Source organism: Leiobunum rupestre, chromosome 5 (assembly GCF_980474605.1).
Source record: "Leiobunum rupestre chromosome 5, qqLeiRupe1.1.hap1, whole genome shotgun sequence".
Lineage (NCBI taxonomy): Eukaryota > Metazoa > Arthropoda > Arachnida > Opiliones > Sclerosomatidae > Leiobunum > Leiobunum rupestre.
In genome coordinates, this window is record NC_143388.1 from 30,183,521 (window position 1) to 30,208,156 (window position 24,636).

Sequence of the window (24,636 nt, forward strand, 5' to 3'; positions counted from 1 at the left end):
ACTAATTTATGAATACTTAGGTAAATTTTTCACGAGTCATTTTGACTAGTGAGCCCCCAGATTTCGATTAATTTTAGTAGTCAGAGCATTTATTTTAGTAGTCAAAGGCCGTGACTAGTGCCTTATGTCCAGCCCTCGTCAAGGGACGTCAAACCAAAGCATCGTCTGCTCGTTAAATGCGGGAAACTGGAAATTTTGTTGTTGAATAATCACATCAAAGATAATTTAAACTCGTACCCTAGATTCGAAATCACTCTCTCGCGCGTTGCCGATAGCGTTTACCCACTTCCCGCCGGAACTCAGAAAAAATTCGCTCCATGGTTTGCGCCTTACCGCAACCACAGCCAACTTCGATCACGTGCTATATAGCGCGGCAGCGCGTGATCGCAGTTGGCCGTGCTGAGGTCACGTGCCGGAAAAGGGTAAACGCTTCGTAACAAAACCGTCAATGGGAAAGCTCTCAGTATTCGAATCTAGGGTACGAGTTTAAATTATCTTGGATTAGACTATTATCTTTGATCACATGCTTCATCGCTCCTTAATCAATGACAAAAGGTATTTTAGAAATAATTATTTCCAAAATTCCCAATTTGTTCCGTAATTACCAACATTTTTTACATTTGTTCCGAAATTACCAACTTTTAACATCTGTTCCGAAATTCCCAACAATTTTGACATTTGTTCTGAAATACCGAAAAATTTGACATTTGTTCCCAATAATAATAATTTTGAGTGTTTTTTAGACTACAAAATTAACCCATTTCGTTGAAAGTTACCTCTCATTATGACTCCAAACGCTTAGAGCTGCTCTAATTTGAGAGGAGCGCACCCATCACCGGGAACACGACAGTTATGCACTGCATTTATCGCGCCATGTGTGTAAAGAAATGTATCACAAATAACATTTTAATTCTTTATTGAAATAAATTCTACTAACAGCCATATGCCGGTACAGATACAATAATCAAAGCTATTTTCAACCGTGACTTTACTTACCTTCACAATTTTTCATAGTAGTTGGGTAAAGTCTGTATGTAGGCGTACAAGCGGTCTCCTGGACAGGCGGTGCGCCTGAAGTCCCGATGACCTTTCAAGAGGTAATTTTCTTGTATATAATTCTGCAAAACAAACAAAGAAATTAAAAAAACCGACTGACGAAAATCGTACCAGCATATACTGACGCTTTGAACTCCGTAGCGGAGAAGTTCGTTCAGGGCGTTTTTCTGAGAGTATGTGGGTTCGGTGTACATGTAGTTCCCGATGAAGGAGATGCCAATTCCGTTGGGATTTTGACTTTGAATGTGAATGTCCTCGGTCGTCCATCCTCTACCCTCGTACACAATCCCGTTGCACTCTAGTCCTCAGCTGTGCGAGGGTGGGTCTCGGGCAGCCCATGGTGTCGCCTTTTGTTGGGCCATGATGAGGGCGTTTTTTTGCTATATGTGAGGCAGTCAAGATGGCTGTCTCACTGGCCGAACGTTGTTTCGCAAAGCGCACTTTTGTCCCGGCCTGTTTAATCTCGTGGGCCGCTGTAGTGCTTAAGGCGGAGCAGCGGGGTACAAATACATATACTTATACCCCACTGTCGCTATCTAGTGGTGTGATGGGGTCACTGGAGCCTGTGGGGAGCTCCATACCCGGCTCTCAAGGTTATGTGATCGGGGCGCTGGGTCACTGGAACCTCATGGGTGTTCCATACTCGTCATTCTGTAACCTACTAAGGAGGGTAGTTTGCAGTGCAAGAAGAAGTCACTCTAATCCTCAGTTGTGCGAGGGTGGGTTTCGGGCAGCCCATGGTGTCACCTTTTGTTGGACCATGGTGAGGGCGTTTGTTTGCTATATGTGGGGCAGTCATGATGGCTGTCTCACTGGCCGAACGTTGTTTCGCAAAGCGCACTTTTGTCCCGGCCTGTTTAATCTCGTGGGCCGCTGTAGTGCTTAAGGCGGAGCAGCGGGGTACAAATACATAGACTTATATACCTCTACACTGTGTGCACGTTTTAGCTCAGTCCGGTAAACAGGGGGCACAACTAGAGGTCGGCGTTTGGATAACAATTAACCGTTTGTTTGGATAATATCCATTAACAAAAATTATCCAACAAAAAATAAGTTATTTTTGGCTTTTTCCCATATTAAATCGTTTTTGTCCATGGATAATATCCATGGATAAACGGTTAACCGCAATTTTTATGATTAATTGAAATTTTGCCAGTTAATTTATCTGTTCCGCCGATCTCTAGGCACAACAGCAACCCATTTAAAAACATTTACGCAGTGTTATAGTTTTGGGTCCGATTGACTTTTAAATTCCGTTTAATTTTTAATCTATATTACTGCTATACCTCTGCACTGTGTGCACGTTTCAGCTCTGTTAGGGGGCGCAACAGCCACCCTTTTCCGATTTTGAGCGTTGATTTATGCAGAGTACGAAAGTTCCCAAAAATCTCCCGGAGAAAGCGTTATTAATAGATTAGTTTCTATTGGATTTGAGATACTGAACCCAAACTTAGAATACAGATAAAAAGCTGAAGTCTAACGCTATGCTTAACCCTTTTAACACGCACCGAGACTTATTGAGCGTACGCCGAGGGACAGGTCACTTCCATTTTGGGTGCGTCTTAATCATAGTAAAATGATTAAATCAGGGTAATCGACATTAAATCATGGTAATCAAGATTAGAAAATCAAATCACGATTTAAACGAGATTTAATCATTCTAATCATGATCTAATCTTTTTAATCAGGATTTAATAATTCTAATCATGATCTAATCTTTTTAATCAGGATTTAATCATTCTAATCATGATCTAATCTTTTTAATCAGGATTTAATAATTCTAATCATGATCTAATCTTTTTAATCAGGATTTAATTATTTAAACGAGATTTAATCATTCTAATCATGATCTAATCTTTTTAATCAGGATTTAATCATTCTAATCATGATCTAATCTTTTTAATCAGGATTTAATCATTCTAATCATGATCTAATCTTTTTAATCAGGATTTAATCATTTAATCAGGATTTAATCATTCTAATCATGATCTAATCTTTTTAATCAGGATTTAATCATTTAAACGAGATTTAATCATTCTAATCATGATCTAATCTTTTTAATCAGGATTTAATCATTTAATCAGGATTTAATCATTCTAATCATGATCTAATCTTTTTAATCAGGATTTAATCATTCTAATCATGATCTAATCTTTTAAATCAGGATTTAATCATTTAAACGATATTTAATCATTCTAATCATGATCTAATCTTTTTAATTAGATTTAATCATTCTAATAAGATTTCATTATTTTAATCACGATTTAATCATTCTAATCAGATTTCATTATTTTAATCACGATTTAATCATTCTAATCAGATTTCATTATTTTAATCACGATTTAATCAATATAATCGGTCGAATAGAAAATTTTTCATTAAAATCAAAACTAAAGTACGATTTAATCATACTAATCACGATGTATTTTTTTAAATCAGGATTTAATCATTTTAAACAGATTTAATCATTTTAATCAGATTTAATCATTTTAATCAGATTTAATCATTTAATCATGATTAAATCAGATTTAAACATTCTAATCATGATTAAACGTAATTTTATCAACTTAATCGTGATTAAATTGAATTTAATCAAAATAATCGCGATTAAGTCGGATTTAATCTTTTGAGGGGGCGTCGTTAATCAAGGAAGTGACCTGCCCCTCTTCATAGTTCCTATTGGATTTGAGATACGGGTCTTAAACTTTGAATATAGGCAAAGGTGGTTACGTTTGGCACTATGCTGAACCATATTAACACGCGCCAAGGCTTATAGATCCTACACGAATTTTCTTCGTAGTTTGGACTGGATTTGAGATACGAGGTTCAAACTTTTAATACAGTTAAAGAGGCTTACGTCTGACCTTGGTCTGAAGCTTTGCTTAGCCCTTTTGACACGCGCCAAGGCTTAGAGAAAAAATAATTTAACCTCATCAATGTGGAACTAATATTACGGCCTTGTTTAACTCTTCGACCGTGTTCAACTAAAACTATAATAAAATGATTCACAAATTGTTTACAGGGAATCTAACATTAAAGGTTCACATAGTCATTTAAAAATTTCAGGGTGAATTTGAATAGGTGATCAATTTCCATCACCGTGACTCCGGAATATCTTCACGATTTCGAAAGCACGTGATTCAATAGAGTAATGGCCCTGTGACGTTCTAGTACGTCACCCATGCTCCACAAAATCTCAAAGGATGCTATGGCCGTTTAAGAGAGATGCTCTTATAGGTTGGATTTTAATAATTTTATTTATTCTACTTATTAGAAAAACCACTTAACAGAAAAGTTACTAACCTATGAACTGCAATGCAAAGAATGGCATAATGAAAAGGGGATCTCAAAAGTTAAACCCTAAACAAAATAAACTAAAAAGCTTAGGAGTTACTCCGACTAATAGACCTTCGAAAATAAATAAAAGATGCGAAACGCGGACCAAACTGATCATCGAGTCAAAAATTCAATAAATAAGCAGAATTTCCAACGGTAGACCGATTTCGCCCTAATTGGAGCTCATCAATATTTTGCGGGAAATCATGCTCGCGACTAACCATGGAGAAAGAAGGGAAGGAGGTGTTTTGAAAAGGGAAACTCTCCCAGGCTCGTGATGTGAGCCTCCCACAAACGGGAGAATGGGGAGGGTTGAAAACGTGGGGAGCGCATCCTGGTAAAATCTCAACAGGCGGCCGATTTCGTCAGCTCGCGCCATCTAGTGCATCTAGCTGGAATTGTAAAACAAAAAATCGAGTGTAAACAAACATGGAGGATCGCGTAGTAGGATTTTATTAGGTATAATTTAATTAAAATATCTTTATAATGGGAAAATATTGTGTGTATAGAAGATGTAGGAATTACAAAACCGCTCATCAATCTCAAAGTCAGGAAATAAAATATTATCCTGTACCTAAACCAAAGAAAAACTTTGAAAAATGTATGTTATGGGTTAAAGCGATTAACAGAGTGGATATAAACACTCATTACGATGTTCTATCTTTCGTTGCATTGCTTTAGTATTTTTCTTACGAATACCAATTTTGAAATAATTTTGATCATTTGGCTCCATCGTTGTTATTATTTTAAAACGCGCTTTGTTTAGAAACCGAGGAGTCCGAGGACCGCGTGGAAAAAGCGTTAACACGAAATTCAAAAAAAAATTCGTTAAATAATTCTTCGGTAGGTGAAGAGAGGGCGCGAACAAATGTTTTCAATATGCTCACGTGATTTATTTTTACCAGGCTTCCCTCTTTTTTTTATCCCCCTGCTCTCCCGCCTGTGGGAGTTATTTATTACGGGTAGGGAGCTAAAAGGACCGTACAAAACACCTCCTTCCCTTCTTTCTCCATGGACTAACACACCGAAAAGAGAAGGCGAGAAGCTAAGCCTATTCATTACAAATTTCAAATCGCGTTGCTTAGCAACGGAAAGCCGAATAGGGGGATAGCATATGTAAAAAAAAATTCGTTCTACCACTGCACTGGTGTAATCCGTCGTAACCTGCTCTTTCGCTCCCCCAAAACTATCCAGACTCTCTATAACTCCCTGGTACTTCCCCACTTGGATTTCTGCTCCCCAGTCTGGAAACCCCACCTTCATTCAGACATACTTGCCCTCCAGAAAGCTCAAAATTCTTTTACTAAACTCTCCCACAAAATTTCTCGTCTCCCTGTCACCACTCGCCTGCGTTTGCTTCGTATCGACCCTGTTCACCTGCGTCATCGTATTAACAATTTCTGCTTGCTCCACGACTTTTTCTACAACTTATTGCTAAACTTTTCTGATTTCTTTTCCGTTAACCTCACTCGTACCCGCGGTCACACCCTAAAGCTAGCCAAGCCTAGAGTCTCTTCCTCTCAACGACAAAATCATTTTTCTTGTGGGGTCATTAATGATTGGAACTCTTTACCCAATGACATCGTATCAATACCTAATAGACACACATTTCGCCGCCAAGTCTCTGACCATTTACGTAAAAAATTCACCCCCTAAATTTGTTATATGAATTTTAATTTAGTCTATACAATTTGCTCCTATAGTCTCTAATATTAAATGTGTTTTCCTATGTTTTTCATTACATTTTGTCCTTAGTCATTGCTTCTTAATTGAATTGTTTATAACTTTTTTTTTAACTATTTCCATAAATGTTCTCCCCCTAAATTTGTTATATGGTTTTAATTTAGTCTATTTGCTCATTATACTAGCTTATTCTTAATCGCACAATTTACCATTACTATTTAATTGTTATATTCATTGCTTCTCATTTGAAATAATGATAACTTTTTTTTCGTTATTGTTTTTTTTTTCTGTTCCACCTTGACTCTGTAATCTGTTTTTGATGCTCAAAAAGAAGCCTACTGGTGGCTTATTGAGCAGATTTAAAAAATAAATAACATAATTACTCATAAGTGTGCCAGAAAGAACGTTTTCACGATGAGACCTTATTACAAGGATATGACGGTTTTATCGCCATCAAAACTAGTTCTGGGAAGGAAGTTAAAACCAGTTTTAGTCTGTATTTTCTTTGGTGGCTGTGAAACAAGGTTTAATTTAAATTTTTTATACAGAGATGTTAAACAGAGGCACACTTATGAGTAATTATTAGCGTTTTCCATTTCATTGCTCAAGATTTGCTCTGAATCTGTCTCTGACGTCATAGATCTCGCCCCAATCGACGAGAGTAAAAAAGCAAATGGAACATCCCATGAACATATTCCCGCGCTTTGTTGTTTTTCGTCTGCTTGTCATTTGAATTTTCGCGTCTTGGTCTGCCATTTTGCCAAAAAATCAAAAAGGGACACGCGAAAATTTGCTCCGATCTCGATCTCGATCCGTTGATCAGTCGAAATCGGCAGATCGTTTTTGGGCGATCTCGGAGCAGATCCGAGCACGCTAATGGAACATAAAATGTTGATCAGAGCGATCTAGAGTGCTCGTGAGCAGTCAAATGGAAAACGCTATTAGTTACATATGCTCATAAGTATGCCACTAGCTCTATTTCTTCACTAACGGTTAGTTTCACAGATATTGCGTCATCCGTACCCTACGTAATATTTGATATCATTGAATCTCAAATGCCGATAATGCCATCGCGCAATTCTCTACGTCTGATAAACTGACGGCCATTATTCTAGTAAACAAACCTGTTTGAACAACAAAGGCTTAGGAGCTAAAATGAACTACAATATACTGTCAAGTGCTGTTAATACAATTAATTTGCAAGTTAATGAAGTTTTCGGATACTCAGGATCTAAAATAAATTTGAATTGTCAAATAAAAGACGCAGGTTTATTCGAAAAATAGTTGAAATTCAAATTGAGCTTTTCTGGGGCATCTACAGATTCAGGGGTGGGCAAACATTGTGAGCGTTTATTTTTGAAAATCCTCTCGAAACGAGTGAGCCCTTCAAATACGAAGGTCGGTTGGTCTTGTTAAGCGAGAAAGTGAAATTGAGCCAGCTCAGGGTGATCGCCGATTAGTTCGTTCAGTCAGTGATTTTTCACGGCGCGGTGAGCGAGATCGGCTTTTGAGAACTGCGCTTTTGGGAAACCGCGCTATTGGGAACTGCGCTTTTGGGAACCGTGCTTTTGAGAAACCACGCAAATGGGAACTGCGCTAACGGGAACTGCGCCTAATAGGCATATACCGGTACTACAACCTCTATAGTATTTTATCGCAACCTAACGGTTCCTATGTAATATTAAATCTACTATTTTGGTCGCAACCAAACTGCTCTGAGGGAATATAACTTCTAGTATTTGGGTCGCAACCAAAGGGTTCCGACGGAATATAACCTCTAGTATTTTGGTAACAACCCAACATTTCAAAATGCAATTTGCCTTTTTATTTTGAGCTGCAAAAAACATTTTACATGTTGTATTTTGCATTTTGAGATACGGAGAATGCATTTGGCATTTTACATTTAGCATTTTGAGTTTTTGCGAAAGTATTTTGCATTTTGAGTTATGGAGAAAGTATTTTGAATTTTACATTTTCAGTTATGGATAAAGTATTTTGCATTTTACAATTTACATTTGGATCTATGGAGAACGTATTTTGCATTTTACATTTTGCATTTTGATTTATAGAGAACGTTTTTTGAGTTATGGAGAAAGTATTTTGCATTTTACATTATTTATTTTGAGTTATGGAGCAAGTATTTTGCATTTTGAAAATTAAACATTTGGAACAACCCTGGAAATCGTGACAACAGAGGCTATAGCTGAAGCTCCATAATCTCTATGAAGCCGAATGCATTCTTGATTAAGTAAAATATCCTCCATTTGATTGGGCGATGCTCAGCGAACCACAAATGGAAAATTGGTTATCGGTCATCATCGCATTAAGCGCCAATAACAAGAATTAATTTATTTCCACTTCGGGAGAATGACCGTGTTGAGACGATTTTGAGCGTTGCTCCAAATCCCCCTCACGCTCTATCAGTAAACTCCTCCCCCCTAAACAAAATCCAATCAGTCCGGTCTCTCATTGGTTCCCTCCACCTGACGCCCTCCGACGGGGTTAAAGTGCACGCGGGTGACAGATTTCATTCCCCCCTTTTCGTGCCGGGGAAAATGCGACCACGATCGTCTCAACGAGTCAACATAATCATTATCTCTAAGACTTCTAAGTAGAAATATATACATTCTTGTTCATAATATTGATAATCATATGTAGGCTATTGCACAAAATTGCCACAGACCGTCCGTCTGATGGGGGGGGATGGGTGACTATATAAATAAGATGCGAAGCAACTGCCGAAACTAACTTTAGTTTGAGATCAAACTTTGAAGATTGTAGACGTGTATCTTCTGGTTGCTAAACGGAACATTTTGCTTCAAATAACATGGCGAGATTACTCTTCTTAGCTGCGATTTTCGTAATTTTTGGTAAGTTGGTTTTTTGTCTCGGTTTAAATGGAATATACCCTTTAGTATTTTGGTCGCCACCGAAGGGTTCCAAGGGAATATAACTTCTAGTATTTGGTTCGCCACCGAAGGGTTCCAAGGGAAATAACCTCTATTATTTTGGTCGCAACCGAAGGGTTATGGGAATATAGCCTCTCTATAGTGAAACTCGCCATGGAAACTGGTTTTAAGCGATAGTGCGAACTTAAGAGCGTTTTAATACGTTTAAAAAGAAGTGTTTAAAATACCTCCCGACAGAAGAATTCACCTCTCTTTACTCCTATTACTATTCGCTTGATTTTTCAAAACGAGTTTGGTACAAAAAAAATAGTGCGAGGCTAAATACTTATTGTGGTAAGTTACAGTCTAATTTTTACATTTAACATAGGTTAAATAATGCAAGCGATAAATTTTGGGTCGAGAAGTTGTGTATAATTCATGGACATTTGAATGTTTCATTTTAATTACGACCATAAGTATAACTTAATAAGAATGACAGAACCTATTGTGTTCACGCTCATTTTTTATCTTTATCGACAAGGACACTTTCACCAGCCTAAATTTGTAATCGCAACCGAACTGACTTGTGAGTTACCATGGCAATGAAAATTGGCCACACCTACGAGCACGCTACGAATAGTTTTTACATAAAAATGTCGCTTAAAATAGTGTTAGAAGTTGTTGTAAAAACTCATTAGTTAATTTTTTAAATTGGCGCCATCTAGTAATGAATAAAAGCTTTAATACCGTTATCTCTATAAGCTTCTTTCCAAATGTTTGTTTTCAAGGTGACTATTATTCTAATCCCTTGTAAATAACGGCCCTCAGGCCCAGGCCCCCAAATAACTTCCGTTAGTTACACCACTGATCCGCTGCTACGCTTGCACTGTTCTTTACAGGATATGGGACGTCATTGCTAATCGTTTCGAAGGAAGACTGGAATATCGTTGAACTCAACGGTCGGCCCTCATGGCTAGCAACGCCCGTTCCCAAAGTATTCATCCACCACACTGTCACTGCGCCTTGCAACACATTTAGCGCCTGCATTAGAAGTATACGGAGCATGCAGCACGATCACATGACTAATAGAAGTAAGAGACTGTGACGTAAAAGAAACCTAAAATAAGAAGATCAAGTTATAGAAAGCCCTATAAAAAGTACACAACTGAAAAACAAATAATTTCCTACGCCTACGCTACTTGCTAGAGATACGAATCGGTAATTTACCCTGGTAATTTACGTAGTAAATTACCCTGGTAACAGTAATTTACAATTTTCTCAGGTAAATGGTAAAATGGTAATTACCCTGGTGATTACCAGGGTAATTTACTGTGGTAAATTACCATGGTAATTTACCATCGTACTCGTGTTTCACTTTCTCAATTTTCTTTGATCTTTCGGGCTAAAATGTACCTAAAATACGTGGCACAAGATTACAAAACTCAAAACCTAACGTTATTCGCGTTTTAGTGTATTTTTCCATCGTTTAACAATGTAATTTAACTCCAGCAAACACTAGGTCATAGGCGTAACGCACTAACTCGAAGAGCTAGGCACCGCTGCGCCACCTAGATTCGTTTTGGTTGCGAATTTCCAAGGAGTCGAAGGCCATGTTAGAATAGTTTGATACGTTTAATAGGAAGAATACCTATGTCTAGCCCTGTTTAAGAAAAATCACATTCATGATTCATCTATCGTCTGCTAAAATGTTAGTTTTATTTTCACTTGGTTATTCCACGGCCAACTTTGATCACGCGCTGTTCGCGCTACTACGGCCAACACATTCGTCGAAATTCCGCGAGCAAGGATTTTCCCCCTATAAACTGTACTGTAATGTGTAGGAGGTCAGCGCCACGCTCGGTTGTTATATTGTCTTCAATGTAAAAATTATACTAAAAATAATAATCCGCTAGGGGCGCTGACGTCATACACATCTTTTGCTCATAGGTTAATACAGAAACGTCAACGAATGAGATGGCCGCTGTAGCGCGAGAGATGCGCGAGAAATCAAAGTTGGCCGTGGTTATTCCGAGCATCTGCGTTGGTTCAGCGTTACTTCGAAGTAGTCTAGCGAAAGAATATAGTATTCTTTCTATAATTTCATACCATTTAAATAAGTAAATAAAGTTTTATTGGGTAAAAATGGGTACAAAAAGAAAGTAGACCTAGTTATTCAGAAATATTTTGAGCAACAAACGGTTTCTTCTTTTTATTCCTGGTTTTAATTGTAAAAAAAAACCTTTTTTTTTAAAAGAAAATTACGGTAATTTACCACAACACGGTAAATTACGCGGTAAATTACCGCGTAATTTACTGATTTCCTAAGTTACCGTAATTTAAGAACTCTACTACTTGCACGCGGTCACTATGACGACGAGCCATTGGCATAGAAAACACATAAGAGCATGAATTTATTTATTTGCCCATGAATATGGATCAAAACGAGGTTGGTCTATAAAGAGAATGTTTGACCACCTGCACCACCCATTCGTCTTCAAAATGTGATATTCATCATCATTCAAATAATTTGAATGAACAAAATAATATTTGAAACTGAGTTCCTAGTTGGTAAGGATAGCAAAATTATACAAAATGTTGTATCTCTTGCTAATGATTTGAAAAAGCTGTGGAGGAAATAGAATCTGCTGAACAAAGGCTGTACAATCTTGATGGTTCGTTACAACTTGACAAAAACTTTATCAGAAAAATGGTTCATGCAACCACAGGGGCATTTTTTACATCCTACACGCAGCTAAAGCACAATTTTTAAACTTTTCTTTGCGAATTGGTCCCGATAGAGCAGGGAAAAATATTGTAGAATCTTCTCTCTTATTTCAAATGATTATAGGCCTAGGCCAGAATCGTTACTTAACCGAATTGGTTTTAGGTTGTTGTGACTATCACAAGCGGTGAAGGAATAACTTTCAAAAGATCCGCCTTTGAACACTCCATATTAGAAGATAAAACGTTAAAACTTACTATACCGCCCTGATTATAAAAAACCCGCCAAGAAAGGACGATGGTGAAAGCACTGAATTCCGAAAATAAAATCATAACCTCCGATCGGGTTTATTTAAAAAGTTGAGTGACGTAAATCGAAAGTTAGTCCAACCTCCTTGGACGATGAAGGTACCATAGCTATAGCCTACAGATCCATATTCATGGGTAAATGAATAAATTGAAGATAAGAGGAATAGCAACTGTAGCTTCCTAAGATTCTAAAGCTAGGGATTTGGCGAGGCACTTCCGCTTAATATACATTTCAAGAGACGGGGCTAAAATCATAAAATTTCCGGAAGTTAAAAGGTCTGAAAATCCTTTGTAGCGAAAGAGTGTGAGAAAATGGTACAAAATTGTGGCATAATTTACCAACAAAAATTAATAACTGTTCGACTTTGAGTTTATTCAATAGGAGTGTGATAGAATTTTGGACTGAATGATTAACTAACAAAATGTACTATATTTGCGTGTCCTTTAATTTAATTTATATTGTTAATTCATTGAAAATTAAGCAATGTGAGACCTTTTGTAAATCAGTGCATACACTGAAAAGGTTATCTCAATAAAAAGCTCTATTATTAAAGGGCTGCAAAACAAGCTAAAAAAACTGGGGAAATTGGCCGTACTACGCCCAAGGTACTAGCTACAGTGTCACAGTGTCCACTTTTGTTGCCCTTTAACATTCGATAGATTCTAAACATAATTATTAACTTATGGTTACGCGTTTTCAATCGAAAGGCTGGTCGGACATAGGATACAATTTCTTGATGGACAGCAAAGGGATTGTGTACGAGGGTAGAGGATGGACGACCGAGGGCATTCACACTCAAAGTCAAAATTCCAACGGAATTGGCATTTCCTTCATCGGAAACTACATGTACACCGAACCCACATACTCTCAGAAAAAGGCCCTTGGCGAACTTCTCAGTTACGGAGTTCAAAGCGTCAGTATATGCTGGTACGATTTTCGTCGGTTTTTTTTAATTTCTTTGTTTGTTTTGTAGAATTATATACAAGAAAATTACCTCTTGAAAGGTCATCGCGACTACTGGGCCACCGCCTGTCCAGGAGACCGCTTGTACGCCTACATACAAACTCTACCCAACTTTAATTAAAAATGGTGAAGGTAAATGAAGTCACGGTTGAAAATAGCTTTGATTATTGTATCTGTACCGGCATATGGCTGTTAGTTGAATTTATTTCAATAAAGAACTAAAATGTTATTTGTGATACATTTCCTTACACACATGGCGCGATAAATGCAGCGCGTAACTGTCGTGGTCCCGGTGATGGGCGTGCTTCTCTCATTTTAGAGCAGCTCTAATCGTTGGAGTTATAATGAGACGTAACTTTCAATAATTGCGCGAGTGATAAATAAGCTATAAGCCATGTTTTCGGGGCTATAAAATTTACGATTTATGATGATTTTTCAGACTTTTACATTATTTCGGTAGTTCTCGAATTTATTTGGTTAATTAAACAGGTAATATGATATAATTAGTTTACGATTTCAGACTCTAAGTTATCTGAGGTTTTTGATGAGATGACCGGTACAAAAGAAATAAGCGAGTTTGAATAATATCTGACACATGCGCAGTTGGATTAAAAAGAAGATGAGGATGGTATTTTGACGTCATACATCAGTTGGACCTCGGTGACCTATAAGTACCATCCATAGACATATATATTTATAGATCTATAACTATTAGGATGGTCTATGGTACCCTCCTAATAGTTATAGATCTTTTAAAGCTGATATATGGTGGGGTGGTTATTAAAACTCACTTTTTTGGAAATTGAGAGAAGAAAAGATATCTGACTGCCTAAAATAGTGGGCAGTTCTTACATTTTTGGGCAGTTCTAAAACTCGGATTTGCAGTTTCAAACGAGGGGTCGGACATTAGGAAAAATCCCGCACACTTCATGCAAAATTCAATACAAATCCAAAATCTTCTTGAAACATCCAAAGAAAGATTTTGGACTTTTCAAAAATCCCCAAATCCTCGAAAAATCCCCAAAATCCACAAGAAAAAAATTCCACAAATCCATGGAAAAATTCCACAGTATTAGTATTGTTTAAAACGGTTGAAAGCCATTCTTAAGTTCGTCACGCTCTCCTTTTATCCAATAATACAAGGTCTCCCAAAATATTGGGGAGTCGTAGACGAGTGTCTCAATCCCGATCCTGTACGCATCTCTGATTCGCTGTTTTTCTCGTCTGCTTTCGTGGCGTCGTCTGTTTAACGAATAATGAACAGAAAATAAAGTTGAATATGCATGAGAAAATTTCAATGGTGTTTAAGATATTAACACGTCAAGTTCTTATACATTCAAGATTAAAACGTGTTTTTAAAAAATCATTTATATAACCACAAAAAGCAAACGACGCCACGAAAGCAGACGAGAAAAACAGCGAATCAGAGATGCGTACAGGATCGGGATTGAGACACTCGTATACGACGCGACTAGAGGTTTGCAAATACCATTTTTTTGGCGATCGAATCAAATATCAAAATTTTATTTTCAAGGCACGTCAAATAAGCCAGATAACTGATCAAATACCAAATAATTTGACGTATTTGGTTTTGAAATAACCAAATAGTTTGCATATTTGCAAAAAAAAAAAAAAGTAATTGAAATCACTGTTCATTTTACTTGCAATAGTAAAATACTAAACCAAATGTATAATTTATATTTTTTATTTAATAAATTTAAACTATAATACTAAACTTTTTCAAAGAAAACTTTAACAAACAAAATTTAAAATAAATATTTTTAAAGTTTAACTACCCCAGGTCCAACTTGCGGAGGTGGGCAAAAATTGTGAGCAGCTGTCCAACATGAACGCTCATAATTTTTTACCTTGATTTTTCAAGTGAGTGAGTGTTCACGACAGGCGATCTTATTTTATCTATCTTCAACTGAGCAAGCTCAGGGCGAGCTCAGAATAGTTTTTTTCACTGGCTGATAAATCACGGCGCGGTGACCTCGTTTCGGTTTGTCTCTCCGTCAGAAAATCGAGAGCTCCTGCTGCTCCTCTAGTCGCAGTCGCATGTGACGTAGTTGGATTCCGGCTTCGAAGCGCCTACGATCTAGACACAATAATGAGGCGTCTTACAATCTCAAAACCATGTATCAACTATGTCTGTCATTTTAAAACTTCAATCGTTTTTATAAGAATTTAGGACTATAAAGGATCTTATGGCACGCCGTTCAGGACAAAATTCAACCAAATATATTTATATATTTTTGTAAATATAAAGGTATTTTTTAAAATTTAAAATGTTTTCAAAATATAAAGGTGTTTTTAAAATATAAAGGTATTTTTAAAATAAAGGTGTTTTTTAAAATAAAGGGGTTTTTAAAATATAAAAGTGTTTTTTAAAAATAAAAGTGTTTATAAAATATAAAGGCGTTTTTGAAATATAAAGGCGTTTTTGAAATATAAAGAGGTTTTTGAAATATAAAGAGGTTTTTAAAATATAAAGGGGTTTTTAAAATATAAAGGGGTTTTTAAAATATAAAGGGGTTTTTAAAATATAAAGGGGTTTTTAAAATATAGAGATATTTTTAAAATATAAATTACTTTTGAAAATATAAGGCGAATATATAAAAACACCTTTATATTTTAGAAACGCCTTTATATTTTAAAAACACCTTTATATTTTAAAAACGCCTTTATATTTTAAAAACACCTTTATATTTTAAAAACGCATTTATATTTTAAAAACGCCTTTATATTTTAAAAACGCCTTTATGTTTTAAAAGCGTCTTTATATTTTAAAAACGCCTTTATATTTTAAAAATATTTACAAAAAATATCTCTATTTTTTGATTGAGTTTGGTCCTGAACCGCGTGCCATAGGAACTCTTATTTATTTACATCTAAATAATCCAAAAATATATATTTTCATAAAAACACTTTAATGTGGACTAAATCCAAAAATAGTTCTCAAGTACAGAAATATTTATCACACAGGCATGTAAAATGATAAAACACTTTCAATTAAATTATTAATACTAGTTAAGTGACACCTTTCAATATTTTAACGCTTTTAATGTTTCCCCAATCAACTTTATACGTTCAGTAACTATATAACGTAACGTGATGCCTTTAGATACAGTTGTTAACAATAGCAGTAATTAATCAAATTATAGATTTTTACTTTTAAGTATTTTAAAGTATATTAATTATACATATTCAAAATTTACATTAACAATCAACTAGAGCTTTAATTAGCAATTTCATAATATAACACCTTTAATTTAAAATTTTAACATTATAGCAGATATCTATACATTCCTGATACTTTAATAAATTTTAAATTTGTACATATTTAAACTTTAAATAACACGCTACTAATACTTTATCACTTTCTTTATCCTATATTTCATTTATCGTTCTTTTTTAATATATAAAATTAAAAAAAAGTTTGCCGTGGGTATTAAGAGCTTCTTTGGTTTTGAGTTCATCAATTCTGCTCTCAGATCTCTTTGATAATCTTCTTCATTGATATGTTCTGAGCAAATCTGTCCATATTTCACATTTATTTTGTCTCGGGAACGTCCGCAAACGGTTATCCATTTTTGCCTTATAGTTATTTGAGATGGGAATCGATGGTATGACAAATTCTTCTTTCGGGTGCCAATTAAGGAATTATTGCACCCGAGAACCGAGCATTTCAATCCGGGCATTACTGTATTATGTTGAGTTCATGACAACTTCACAAGCCTTTATTAACAAAATTCAAAATAACCGCCTTTAAAAAATTAAAAGTTAAGCCTCGGCTATAAAATTCATGGTTTAAAATAGTCTAAAATACTACTATTATATAACTTTACCATAACACTACTAAAAATGTAATACTATAATGGATCTAATTTAAGGTTAAACGATTAATGCTTACCTGAATTTTAATCCACAAAATAATTATATAAAAAGGCGGAGTTTCTGAGATGCGCGACGCGGCCGCCTGTTTATTTTCGTTGTCGATCGTTCGCTGGAATCCAGCTACGTCACACACCGGGAAAACACCGTGTTTCCCCCCGTTTTCTTCTCAGGCAGATATCTCTATTCCCGACCCCGCGTTAAAGAGCTAACCTTATTATACGCTGTATTTTTACCATGGAAGAAGTATACTTCTTCCATGTTTTTACCAAACTTGAGCGAGATCGGCCGATCGATGGGCTAGTCTTTTCACCATATGTAACATATGTACTCATAAGTATGCCACTGTACCTTTATTCCATTAAAAAATCTTCACTAACGGTTTGTTTCACCGCGAACCAGTAAAAAGGTGAACTACGTTAGATTTTAACCTTTTTATTCATCCTAGTAATTTTGGGAGTCACATTATTGGCTACTAACATATTAGAGATAAGGGAGTGTGTATACCGATAGGGGGCCCCTGCGGGCGGGGGAAACGGGGGTGAAACAGGCCCCTGTGGGGGTAAGCATTCCCCCCCCCATTCCCCCCATTTTGCGTACATTTTCGGCAGGTCAAAAGGTTAGGTCAATAGGTTAGATGATTTACGATGTTACCCTCATTGTAGGTCAATAGGTTATCTGCCCCTATTCGGCAGGTGGTGTTTACTGACACGATGTTATGCAAACAGCTATAAACCGATCCGTCATAGTTAATGTCTGGCCCCTGTCTTTCGAGTTGGTAGTTCAAAGGGTTTCCGCCGACAAACACTTTCGGGCCCCTAAGGGTACCGTAAAATAGCGGATGGTCATCGGTAAAAGTGTTTTGGAAAAAAAGAGCAGAGTGTCCCACTTTCAAACACTTTCGGGCCCCTAAGGGTACCGTAAAATAGCGGGCGGTCATCGGTAAAAGCGTTTTGGAAAAAAAGAGCAGAGTGTATACAAATTATACGGTTTTATTTATTCATTCAAAGTTACAGTACATTAAGCGGATGAAAAAAAACGCTTAAAGATAAAACAATTTATTTTTAATATATTTATGGTTTGTCTGTCGGCGTAGATGGAGCTACCGCCGAGCTTTGGTGGGAAGTTTGAAATTATTAAAAATAATTAAAAGAAAAATATTTGAAAATGTAATAGGATTAGTTTGGCGGGAAGTTTGAATTAGACAATTTCTTTCGATATGCTAGAATAGGATTATAATTGGCGGGATGTTTGAATTAGATAATTTCTTTCGATATGTTATAATAGGAATATTTTTTGACGTTGTAAATTAATTATATTGGATTATTATTGCACGTCGCGTCGAAGGTAGCTTAACTATTTAACCATGGAGGAAGATTTAACCTTTGATACTTTGCGTCGATGTGAAACTAATATTCCGGCTGGGCTGACTTGTTTACCTATCACACGAACCCAAACCTTAATGTTCGCATTTCCCTGCTGCTTGGTTTTGCGCTTGTTGCAGCCTACTTCCAGGGGCTAGTAGGCCACACTTTGAAGCTCTCTGGCGCTCTTTTAACTCATCGTAGTAAAATGAGGAAAAAACAGGCATACTTCTCAACTCACCCCCTAAAACTCCTTAAATTTTTTGCATAACGGCTTGAAACACCCTGTATACAATTTAAACCGCAGTCAAATACAAACTTTAAAAAAATTGCGAAAATAGCAATGAAGTAGAGTAACTTCACCATGATTATTTTACATATAAATAAATATGCTTGTTTTAACAACTAGAAGATATACGTCTACTATCGGTTAGTTATATCTTGCACCAAGGTTATATCGCAAACTAAAATCAAATTCGACAGTTGGTTAACCCGGAACTAAAGCTGTGTTAATAATATTTCTATCAGACGTTCTGTTGAAATTTTGTGCAATAGACTACTTATCATAATTATCAGAGACACGTCTCCTGTTACTATAAACAAGAACGTTTTTATTTATCCCGAGGTGCTTCAAATTCGGTCGTTAAGTAGACCTTCATGCACCTTGAAAGCTCCGAAAGGGAAAATATTCAATGGCCATTCGTTTTGCCACGCCAACCAAAAATGTTTTTCACAACTCAAATTTAAAATTTATCTACGTTAAATAGCATGGAATTTTTTTTCCTCGATTTTACCCAATCGTTTTGCCAAATTTGTTTTTTAATTTTTAAAATTGGCAAAGTGTTGGGGGGCTTACAATTTGTGATATTTCCAATACTTAAATAGAATGGTAAGTAGAAATAACTACAAAATTGGTGTTAATATCAGTGGTCGCTCAATGGGTGTTTCTATAAAATCCGGTTAATGTTTTCCTATGCCACTATAGCTATAATTAATAAAGATAGAGAGCGTGATAAAGATTTGGGAATTTGAAGTCCACGTGCGAAACACGCGTCCTAATAATGTACTAACAAGATGGCACAGCTTCAATAGTATCCTATCACTCTTGATTTTACCCCTTTGATTAAAAACCGCGGCTCAGCAGTGGCATAGGTAGATAGAGAGCTAATACCAATAGAATGACGCCTGAATTAAATTTATATCGAGTGCCGTTGAAGAGAATTCGTCGACTACCGGGTACTTATACGGAGCTATAGACTATACGGACCTATAGCTTCCACTGTATTATTCACCACCAACACCACGGCATACATCAAGAGCCTCAAAATCTCGTGACGCGGAGAAAAACATTTTATACTTTAATTTTTTATTGTTTTATTTTATATAACCACCTATTCGAGATTAAATTGCAGTACCTTTATTCCATTCAAAAATCTTCACTAACGGTTTGTTTCACCACCTACCAGTAAAAAGGTGAACTACGTAGGTTTTGAATATTTAAATTAATCCTAGTAATTTTGGGAGGCACACTATTGGTTTCTAACATATGTATTTAAGCCAATGAAAAACCTCTAAATTGAGAAGGAATTTTTGGTGTCGGAATTTTAGTCAGCCCAATGCAGTGATGGGCACCGCTCCTCTCATTGTGAGCGCTTGTGTTATTATGAGCAAAATTGACCGGAAAAATGTTTTTTTTTAAAGAGCGCGAAACGAAAATGAGAGGAGCGCCAAATTCAGCCCTCAAAAAAAGAGCGGAAAGAGAGGAGCGCTTCTTTTACCGCTCAAAAAATAGCGCCGATATTAGCTTTCAAACGAGCGGAAATTGAAAAAAGCGCTCTTAAAAATCGCGTTTTCGGCGTTTTGATGAATCGTGGTTATCTACATGTAGATTTAAAAATTTAAGTGGCTAAATTCGAGGGGAAGTGCACTTCCATTTTGGGTTCGTCTTAATCATAGATTAAGGAAGGTTTCAAGGACATTTCGCGCTCGAATTTAATATAAATTGTATATTCTTGGGTCTCGCAGATGTCTGTTGCAGATATCATGTTCTGGAATCCTTTAATTTCCAAGAACTTAACTGGAATATTGCACGCAAAATATTGTCAAAAGGTCAAAATTATATTAAATGATGAATCTAAAATAAAGAAATTTATCATAGCAACTATCATTTCTGCATCTTGGGTAGGGCTTCTAACGCTGATCTATTGTCTGATGCTTTCACAGATGAACTGGATTATTTTTAATCCGATACCTTTAGCGGATAACAGATTTTTTACTCTAACGGCAGTACGCGGATACGCTTTTGCGCTTGTCTGACAAGCCTATATGACTTTCACGGGTTGATCTGTTTTTTAAATTGTATCTTTAACCCGCGATAACGGCGGATATACCTTTTTAGTATATCTTTATATTGACTTCTTGGAACTAAGCCATTTTTTTGTTGCTATACAAAAATTTAAAAGGATAAAAAACATTCAACTAGATGTCGGAAAGTAGACATCACATAGACAGATATCTACGCGCTTATCAGATAAAATAACTGCTTTCTATATCTGTGGCCTCGTCGGTTACCGAAACGAGATAACAAAACTAGATTGCCGCAGGTCAGATAAAAAAAGGAACAGGTAGCCAGTGAATTCAGGTTTTTTATCGGCGATATATCTTATATGATAAATAGTAATCAGATTGCCTTATTCAGATCATCGTTAGAAGCCCTAATCTTGGGTTTAGGCATATTCAATGATAGAATAATACCCTAAAAGAAAACAAAAAACCTTATAACACTGTTTTAATATACAAAGTAACCTAATTTTAAACTTACCTCTTAAAATCGTAATGTTTTCCAAAGATTTTTAAACTATTTATTGAAATATCTACTCTAATGAAAGCAGGCGAAGATACTTTCGAATTTCGAAATGTCTAGCAGAAAATAAATAGCAGACGACAATTTAAAAAAAATAAAGAATAACCCGCATGATCGCCGTTTGTTTCGCCACCAATCCGCTAGGCGCGCGGCCGCTCGCCATTGAGTTGGGAATATTAATCTAGAGGTCCAATCAAAACGTCGGATTTCAGTATTTCGCGAAACAAGTTTAAAAAAAATAAGAATACTGCCGTCTGCTCCCAAATGACGAGAAAACTTTATCATTCTACCTGTGGCGCCGTCTATCTCTCAATGGTTCGTTCAAATTTTTGAAAAGACGGTTTTCCGGCAAAAAGATTTTTTTTTCAAAAATAATGGATGGCGCCACGGGTCATATGATAACGTTTTCTCGTCATTTTAGTTCAAATCTCGCAAGGAGGGTCGGCATATTACGCACTTCTCAATGCAAGGGAATTCGACCTTGAAAATGGTCATCCCGACCCAAGGTTAGTAAATTTTAGGCTATAAAAGGTTGCATCGATACGCTGTGGTTGCTAAGGGCTAAGGTTGGTAACTTCGTTGCTAACGAACATCGTGACGTCACTGAGATGAGATCCTATTGAAAATCAATGGGATCTCATCTGGGTGACGTCAGCAACAGACGAATTTTGGAGGCAATCCAAAAATTATTTCAAACCGTTTCTCGATCGAGACCCCGTTGATCCCGACCTTCAAAATATGATGATCTTTTAAATCGAAAATTTTGAACACCTCTCAGAGATTCGGAATGTATTTATTTCAAAAATTATAATTCAGACCAACACCGAAAACCATACAGGAAAATACCCATCATCAAATGAGCAGTCGGCCAAATGAGTAGTCGGCCAAATGGACAGTGTGTCAGAATTTATAGCCCGGTGTACCTAGTAACAAAGACCATACCAACGGAGGCCTATCATCATAATGCCCTACGCCAGCGTCCACCTAGCCCGGACGGTTACAAATCCAGCATGGGTAGCAGAACCCTACTACTGATGGTCTCACCTTTGACGCAAGCCACTCAACGCAGCAGAAGGTGCAGCAATGGGTGGACCAATCCCCACTTCGCCCACAGCAGTGGGATTTAGAATGGATGCTCTAGCAACTCCAGCCGACACCCCACCTACGTAGGTAAGGAGCCAAGCCCTTTGGAGAAAGCTCCTAAAGGGGAACGACGAGCACACAGCAGCCCAAGTAACCCGGCACAGCTGGCACCGGAGATCCCGGTGGGCCCCAAAAGGCCGGGAAACAGGACCGCCGTGCCCGCATATGGAGGCCCGCCGCCCCACAGCAGGCTACCCAATCCGCCGAGGCGGCCAGCTTGCCTGGACCCTCTCCGTTAGCCGGAACCGAAGTTCAGTATCCAGCCCAAACCTGACCGAAGTCGGAGGTGGAGATAGGACACTCTAACCCTTTTAGGGCCCGGCCAAATGGACAGTCGGCGTAACGTGTATTTGGTGGTCGGCCAAATGAGAAGTCGGCCAAACGAAACTCTCCCGAATTACCGGGGTACCCCCCCCCCCAGTGAGGCTCCCCCTCCTACCTTTTTCACTGGACTTTCAAATCGGAACGACCCTGAACCCCCCTCCCCGTTTACGCCGAGAGAGCCACTGGACTTTCAAATCGGAACAACCCTGAACCCCCCCCCCCTCCCCGTTTACGCCGAGAGAGCCACTGGACTTTCAAATCGGAACAACCCTGAACCCCCCTCCCCGTTTACGCTGAGAGAGCCACTGGACTTTCAAATCGGAACAACCCTGTACCCCCCCTCCCCGTTTACGCCGAGAGAGCCACTGGACTTTCAAATCAGAACAACCCTGAACCCCCCCCTCCCCGTTTACGCCGAGAGAGCCACTGGACTTTTGTGATGTCAGGTCATAGGTTAGTCTTATCTAAAGATAACGTTATCGGTGTTTATTTATCCCCTCTGTATTACGCAATACTAGCCTTATAAATACTCATGTTTTTATTTCTACGATATCCATTTCTGTACCTGCCTTCATCATGTAAATAAATCGTATTTTATCTAAACAACTTCGTGTAGTCACTGACATACGAAACATGGTGTCAGAATCGTCGAACTTTCGCTTTCAGTCCGTAAGTTAAAATTATAGTATTCTAACTTAACCCGCCGTTAGACAGTCAACAGCGATGCCGAACGACGCACTTGCTGCAGTACCAGGACAAGCGCCAACTTCTTTTCACGTCCTTCCACCGGAGCCATTTGACTTCTCATGTCCTAACGACTGGCCGAAATGGAAACGGAGATTCCAGCGTTTTCGCATAGCGTCTGGTTTAAGCTCCAAGTCGGGCGAGGAACAGGTCAACGCATTGATATACATGATGGGAGACAAGGCGGACGACATCTTCATTTCGTTTACCTTCGCAACTGACGCGGAAAAGGAAAACTATTCCATGGTCGAACAGAAATTTGAAGATCATTTCGTTATACGTAGGAATGTGATTTACGAAAGGGCGACTTTCAATTCAAGAATCCAGCAAGACGGAGAGCCAGTGGAAGAATTCATAACAGCTTGCCGAGCTCAGATCGAGAAATGCAACTATGGCACGCTACAAGATGAACTTCTGAGAGACCGTATAGTCGTAGGAGTACGAGATAAAGCGCTATCGGAGAAGATGCAGCTAGATGGTACCCTGACGCTAGAGAAGGCCATATCCACAGCCCGTCAAGCGGAACAGGTTAGAAGACAGCAACAAGCTCTACATGGTTCAAACTTCAGTAATGGACCAACCGCCTCTATTGACCGATTACGGGGACAACCCAGCTCACGAAGAAACCAGAAGCCGTCGAAAAACCTCCGACACATCGGACAGGCAAGTCTTCCAAATAAAAGCTCTAGTAATTCTTATTTACCATCTTGCAAGAAATGCGGAAAACTCGAGAGACATAATCGAGAAAATTGCCCAGCGCACAAGGCAGTCTGCCGAAAATGCAAGAAGATGGGCCATTATGAGCGAGTATGTTTGGGATCTGCAGCCCGCGAGGTCACCACGGAAGCAATGTCCAGCAGAGTCAGAGCGTTGACGTCAGACGTTTTCCTGGGTGAAATCACAAATACAAAGCCGGTACGAGGTTGGATGATAGACATCGGAGTAAATGGAGTGGAAATCCGATTCAAGATCGATACAGGCGCTGACGTATGTGTTATATCAGACCAAATTTATAATGATTTTCTTCAAGATTTACCATTGAAGAAACCTGACCGACGTCTATTTGGGCCGGGAAAGACTATCCTCCATTGCAAAGGCATGGTCGAAGCACGATTATCAAACAAGAACATTGTAATACACGACCAGCTTTACGTAGTAGCTGGATTGCTAATTCCACTGCTGAGCCTCGACGCCAGTGAAGGTCTTCGAATCGTTCAACGCGTCGACGAAGTGCAACTAACAGAATTGTCAACCGTCAGACCAATGGAAGAGTACCCGAAACTATTTACCGGACTTGGCCGAGTTAAGCGCCAATACAAGATAAAACTAAAACCGGGAGCCACACCG

General features: G+C 37.8%; 2 protein-coding genes across 3 annotated transcripts; one reads left to right on the forward strand and one right to left on the reverse strand.

Annotated features, from left to right (window-relative positions):
- Positions 1-899: 899 nt before the first annotated feature.
- Positions 900-1,345, reverse strand: LOC149944108 (peptidoglycan recognition protein 1-like). Its single transcript, XM_090175571.1, has 2 exons — positions 1,182-1,345; positions 900-1,118 (listed from the first exon to the last, which is right to left on the reverse strand). The coding sequence occupies exons 1-2, from the start codon at positions 1,248-1,250 to the stop codon at positions 999-1,001; spliced, it is 189 nt and encodes a 62-aa protein (XP_090031697.1). The 5' UTR covers positions 1,251-1,345; the 3' UTR covers positions 900-998.
- A 7,468-nt stretch (positions 1,346-8,813) lies between these two features.
- Positions 8,814-13,186, forward strand: LOC149944109 (peptidoglycan recognition protein 1-like). 2 transcript variants are annotated; one of them, XM_090174681.1, is made up of 4 exons: positions 8,814-8,945; positions 9,863-10,054; positions 12,702-12,921; positions 12,999-13,186. In XM_090174681.1, the coding sequence occupies exons 1-4, from the start codon at positions 8,903-8,905 to the stop codon at positions 13,072-13,074; spliced, it is 531 nt and encodes a 176-aa protein (XP_090030807.1). In that variant the 5' UTR covers positions 8,814-8,902; the 3' UTR covers positions 13,075-13,186. The 2 variants fall into 2 exon arrangements, with proteins under 2 accessions (XP_090030807.1, XP_090030806.1); XM_090174680.1 differs by having other exon boundaries at positions 8,817-8,945; positions 12,702-12,907; positions 12,968-13,186.
- The last annotated feature ends 11,450 nt before the right edge of the window (positions 13,187-24,636 follow it).

What these genes read in the sequence shown, in the direction of transcription:
- LOC149944109 (XM_090174680.1), top strand. Translation starts at nt 8,903, where the DNA reads ATGGCGAGATTACTCTTCTTAGCTGCGATTTTCGTAATTTTTG. An exon ending in TGCGATTTTCGTAATTTTTG is followed by an intron (nt 8,946 to 9,862) that starts GTAAGTTGGTTT and finishes TGTTCTTTACAG; the next exon opens with GATATGGGACGTCATTGCTA. An exon ending in TCAGTTACGGAGTTCAAAGC is followed by an intron (nt 12,908 to 12,967) that starts GTCAGTATATGC and finishes TTTGTTTTGTAG; the next exon opens with AATTATATACAAGAAAATTA.
- LOC149944108 (XM_090175571.1), bottom strand. Translation starts at nt 1,250, where the DNA reads ATGTACACCGAACCCACATACTCTCAGAAAAACGCCCTGAACGAACTT. An exon ending in TCCGCTACGGAGTTCAAAGC is followed by an intron (nt 1,119 to 1,181) that starts GTCAGTATATGC and finishes TTTGTTTTGCAG; the next exon opens with AATTATATACAAGAAAATTA.